Source organism: Telopea speciosissima, chromosome 4 (assembly GCF_018873765.1).
Source record: "Telopea speciosissima isolate NSW1024214 ecotype Mountain lineage chromosome 4, Tspe_v1, whole genome shotgun sequence".
Classification (NCBI taxonomy): Eukaryota; Viridiplantae; Streptophyta; class Magnoliopsida; order Proteales; family Proteaceae; genus Telopea; species Telopea speciosissima.
In genome coordinates, this window is record NC_057919.1 from 660961 (window position 1) to 666960 (window position 6000).

A 6000-nucleotide genomic window follows, 5' to 3' on the forward strand; every position below is an offset into this window, starting at 1 on the left:
AGAAGCAAATACCCCCAATTTGAATCCAATAAAAATAGTTAAAAAATAAAATTCCAAAAGGAAAAAAGTCAACCCCCCAGTTCAAGAACAAAAACTGGATTTTCGGCGGTAGGTGCAATTTTCAACTTTCTAATGCTGGGGTTTTTCTCAAATCTAATAATTCTATAAATCTTATTATGGTAAAACATTGCTAAAAACCAAAAGTGCAGTAAAATATTCATTTGTTTTGATGTCCAAATTACTATTTTCATTCAGAGCGATTTTGACAGCATTTGTGCACACTAAATTATGTTTGACCGGTACATAACTCTTTCAATATAAATCAAATTTTAGCAATCTTGGACTTGTTGGAAAAGCTTTTTTTAGCAATGTTTTACCATATTAAGATTTATGGAATTATTAGATTTGAGAAAAACCACAGCATTAGAAAGTTGAAAATTGCACTTACCGCCGAAAATCCAGTTTTTGTTCTTGAACTGGGGGGTTGACTTTTTTTCCTTTTGAAATTTGAATTTTTAACTATTTTTAGTGAATTCAAATGGGGAGTATTTGCTTATTTATGAATAATATGATATTAGGTATAAATAAGTGTGTTTGTCTTGTGTCTGTCCTAGTTTCTAGCATAAGTAAGTGTCTGTCCTGCTTTCTCACTAACTGAAACTCCTATTTGGACATTGTTTTTGCAAAATCTGATAGTGCCATTATGTTTAAATAGCCTAAAATAGGCTTAATACCAAGTTTCAAACCCAAACTAGGTCTAAAACCCACCTAGATAAGGCTTCGAGTTGAGAAAAAAAAAAGTGCACCAACTCGGCGAGATCTCGACTCGACTCGACTCGGTTTTCTAAGGGTCCGAGTTGGCACCAAACCCGAGTTTTTTAACCTTGTATTCAATTAAAAATATTATTCATAAATAAGCAAATACCCCTCTATTTCAAACCAATAAAAATAGTTAAAAAATAAATTCCAGAAGGATAAAAAATAACCCCCTCCCAAGAACAAAAACTGGATTTTCGGTAATAGGTGCGAATTTTATAAATCTTAGGGTAAATGACAAATCACCCCTTGGGTTTTTAAAAACTCAAATGTCCCCCTCTACAATAACGGTGTTATTCTGCTGTTAGTTTTTCGTGTGAAAGGACTATTTTACCCTTGTCCTAAAACATTAAAATTAAATTTACAATATTACCCTTCCTTCATCTTCAACATTGGTGAAGGGTAGTTTAGGGATTTAAATTTATTTAACTGGCTGACATCATCACTTAACAACATAAAACTAACGTTAGGAACTAATTTGTCATTTTGGGGTCTAAACTAGAGGTGATTTGAGTTTTTTCAAAAACCAGGGGGTGATCTGAGTTTCAATTGAAAACCATGGGTGATCTGTAATTTACCCTAAATCTTAATATGGTTAAACATTGCTAAAAACCAAAAGTGCAATAAAATATTCATTTGTTTTGATGTCCAAAAAAACATTTTCATTCAGAGCGATTTTGACAGCATTCGCGCACACCAAATTAAGTTTGACCAATACATAACTTTTTCAATATAAATCAGATTTAAGTCACTTAGGGCTTATTTTAGTAAAAATAAGCTTTGGGTTGGGACATACATATATTGGGACTTTGATCCCATGGGTTTACTTTGTAATTGGTTAATTTAATGAGCCTAAAATATGGGTAGAAAGTAGGAAAACGGGATTTACTTCATTAGTTTAGTAAGAGTCCTATTTTGAGTCTGTTTTCTTTTTTATTTCACTTTCAAAGTCAATTTAGGTTACCTTATTAGTTAAGAATAGGGTTAAGCTTTTCCTTTTTAATGTCTAAGTCCATTTTTTAGTGTTCTATATATGTTTGTAAGGGAGGCTAGCATTGGACACAAATTTGATTAATGAAATATTGGTTTTAGCCATTGTGAAAATCCTGTTATAGGATGGGTGAGATGCCCAGGCTAAGATAGTAATTCCCTTCACCCATGACCCATCCCCTTCCATCGGTTTTTGAATCCAAACCCTAATTTTGTTAATCTAGTTCAAAAATGCTACAAGCTGCCGGGATTTCTTTCAATGGATTGTCACGTCGATTTCTTGAAAATTACCACATCAAGATCATTGTTGCTTCAATAGGTTACAAATTTGTGGGTTTTTATTTGTTACTTCAACCAAGCAATTTGTTCCCTCATTTGAGTTCCCATTGTTCTCTTGGTTCCCTCATATAATTTCTTCGGTTTTCCAGAAAGAAGTTAAGATTTCTTTTGAGATCCCATTATTTTGTTTGGTTATCTTTTTTGTTTTTCTATTTGATTCTGCCTGGGATTAGACCTATTCTGGTTCTGGTCTTATATTAGTTTGAATGGAACATAATTCCTTCAATATAAATCAGATGTAAGCAATCTTGGATTTGTTGGAAAACTGGTTTTGTGCTCTACATGTACAATAAGTCTCATGTAAAAATAAAATCATTTGACCAGTCAATCTTCTTAGAGATCAATAACACTTCTCTAAATCAAGAGCAATTTAATTACTTATAGATAAGATCATAGTTTCTAAGAACAGTATAAACCAAATGTGAGACTAGGTATACTATGACAATGACCAATTTCAAGAACAATATAAACCAACAGTATGTTTTGATTGTTTCAACTTCCAATTGCTTGTTTGTTCAGTTCTGCTGTCTTTTAGTTATTTGTTGATTTTTTACGACTTGATGTGGCTTAATATTGATTTTTTATGACTTGATGTGACTTAATGTTGATTTTTGACGACTTGAAGTGGCTTATGTTGATTTTTTACGATATAATGTATACATTGTAACATACAAAATAATGTTTAAAAAGAAAGGAAGTAAAAAAAAAACTTGGGCGCTTTGGTCGCCTAGGCAGGCGCCTTTTCGCCTAAGTGCTTAGGAACCAAATTACGATTCTATTATAATTGGGACTTCAAAGTTTTAACCCCATGCTTATTGAATCCTACCTAGTCACATAAAATTCAACCCTAAGAGAACCTTGTGTGGATCCCAAATGCCGAAAACTCCAAGTTACCACAGTAATGTTCAGTACTACATCTCTTCCACCAACAACTAGACCAAAAAGATTAAAATCCCTCAACATCCACCGAACACAAGCAACCAGTCATTATAACAGCCCTCAAAACCTTAGTTCTATGAATTCACTAAATGCTATCAAGTTTTTTTCTCAAAAAAACACACCACCTAACAGCCACTCTTGGCTGCAGAACTTAATTTAACATTCTAATTCATTGTAACAGAATTCAAGTATAAAATTTTTTTTTAATAATTATCATCAAAAGTTAACCCTAAAATCCTTTTTTTTTCTATTCTCTGCAGAATCCTGTCTCAAAGGCATACCTTAATTCAAATAAAAAATCTTAAATCGTAAGTTAGGAAGCATACCATCAATGAATCATGAAGATATCCATAGCGATGCCAAGAATAAAGTTCTGCAAATGAATGTGGACCACGTTTTCTTCCCTCATTATCCTCAAATACCCAACACAATTCCTCGGTTGATTGCGACTGATACGCAAGGGAAAAGGAAACAACCAATCAAATATAAACTTTGGGGAACTAGAAATCTCAGAAAAGAAAGCATTGGAAGTATTAGAATCATTTCTCAAAAGGAGAACAAAGCTTTACTAACTCAATCATTATAAATTTTAAGTGGGGAGGAGAGGGAAGGTACCAATGGTATGTTCAATGACACCCAATTCATTACTTCAGAGTTTGGATTTTGTGTCTCCGAGCTACAACTACTGTAATTAACACAAGATTTGGGTGCACATAGTGATTCAGGACACACAGTGGAGGAAAAAGCATATCCAACAGATTCAACTCGTCCAATGGCTGGTGCACCGTTACTACAAGAAGTATGACCATTTGAAGGCTCACTTGCTAAGGTGGAGGTAATCCTTGGAGTCCAATATGCAAAACCTGTATTAGCATGCTCAGGGAACTGCTTGAGGTACTTCAAAGGTACAGGATTTAGTAGAGTCTCATTAACAACAGGATAGACTAGAAGTTCTTCGGGTAAGAACCCAGTTGATAAACCTTCATGTAACTGTTCCTCAATGTAGGGACCACACATTTGCCCACATTCATTAACGTACATCCAACCACTCACAGAAGTGACTTGAGCATATCCAGCATAACTATTATCCTGGCAATGGATCCCTCCAACACTGCATGACTGATGATTGTCACCACTAGTGTTCATTGATTCACAGCTTTCTTCCATTGCAACAAGTGGACCGGCCCTATTGGTTGAGTTACATCTGGATGAAGAACAATGACCATCATCCGAGCACCTACAGATGGAACTCACGAAAAAATGAACAAGAATCAAAATAGTTCCAAGTCAGATATTTGGAAAATAACAAAACTGAGAAGAAGACCATGAAGAGGTGACAATCTGGAATTATTGGTACCCATGGGATGAGCAGCCTTCCTTGTGTGGTTGTATCCGTGATACAATATCATCACCGTTGCATATACACGTACTGGAAACAGCATCGAAGTATTCCGAATCAGAAGTTTTCAGCCTCATTTTGGAACATAACGAATGACCGCATTCATACCATTCAATATCCGAATCACATGAGTCAGCGTTGTCACAGAAAGTAACTGAAGCCACCATGACCTAAAGAAGTTCCTGCAAGAAACCTCGATCAGAAAATAAAAACCAAAGAATCGCCGTCTCTACAAACTCAAAACACAAAATTAGCAGAAACAAAGAAAAAAAATAAACGACGTATATGCAAGTTAAAGCAGTAAAGAATAAAAAATATCCTACGATAACCTTATACTGGTTGCATCGGGTGGTGAATAAAAATGGGATAAGAAACGACACAATTTATATTAATAACTAACTACAATAATCAACAACTTTAGATACTCGAGCACCATGATTATCAGATAAACTTGAAAATAAGCAGAAAGAACAGATGCGTTATCTCTACGAAAAAAAGAATGGGTGGATTAACAAATTTTGTAAAGCAAAACCCTAAAGAGAGGGGCAGCTTGATAGATCTTATAGTCCTTTCTACCCCCACGAGATTGAGCGACGAGAAAAAAAAACCAGCAAACAACTTAAGATGCTCAAAGGCGAACTTTTCTTCGGTCACAATAGAACAAAAGGATGATAAACCATTAAATTGGCGCAGAGAGTTTGAAATAAGAAGTCCACCAGGAAAATAACGTTTACCAGATCCTGAAAGTCTAGGGAGATCGACAGTGTAGGCCCAATGAAGAATCTATAGCGGATTCGGGCATCAAGAGTTCGGGCCTATCACGAACGAAGCTCAGACCAACATATGAGGAAGATTAGATTAGGCCGGCAAGGACAACGACTATGAATATATGAAGGAGAATTCGCTCATAACGGTAACAGCAGAGGTTGATCGATTGCGGACGCGAAGCTGGATGGCCACGAACAGATAATTAGGGTTTCGTTCTGGGCGGATTTTGAAGGCGCTATGAACAAGCGAATGGGAAGGACGCATGACAAAACTAAGATTTGGGGGTCTAACGAAAATTGCGTTAAAACATATGGGAAGGTTTCCAACGCCACTTGTGTAGGGAATCCTCCACGCCACATCAATCATCGGTTTTTTGTTTTTTCTTTTTTTGATAAAACACACCAATCATCGTTATAGAAGATGATTTCTTTAGATTCGATCGGGAAAAAAAAAAGATGATTTATTTCGGCAAAATGTCAACTTCACCCACTAAATGCCAGCTTTATTCAGTTCCGTGGTTTGAAGTATTGGATCGGATCGGCCGATGTTGGCTGGATTAGATCGGTTTCGATCAAGGCCGATCCCGAGATTTGACCGATACAACAAAGTTTGACTGAATCGTTGATTGGATCGCCCAACTCGGTGTAATAACCCAAGCAAACAAACCAAACAAAGTTGCACCAACCCTTCCACGGGAGGGGCAACAGGTTGCAAAATGGAGAAAGGTAAACCCCATGAGACAACAATGA

At 35.9% G+C, this 6000-nt stretch overlaps 1 protein-coding gene across 2 annotated transcripts in view; it reads right to left on the reverse strand.

Moving 5' to 3' along the window:
- LOC122657393 (histone-lysine N-methyltransferase ATXR7) overlaps positions 1–5278 on the reverse strand; it is a 53422-nt gene extending 48144 nt beyond the window's left edge. For both annotated transcript variants that reach the window (XM_043852085.1, XM_043852086.1), the window contains exons 1-4: positions 5218–5278; positions 4442–4653; positions 3700–4321; positions 3411–3533 (exon numbers count right to left, since the gene is read on the reverse strand). In XM_043852085.1, the coding sequence (XP_043708020.1) occupies positions 3411–3533; positions 3700–4321; positions 4442–4650 (954 nt within the window). In that variant the 5' untranslated portion in view covers positions 4651–4653; positions 5218–5278. The remainder of the gene's footprint in view (positions 1–3410; positions 3534–3699; positions 4322–4441; positions 4654–5217) is intronic.
- Positions 5279–6000: the final 722 nt, after the last annotated feature.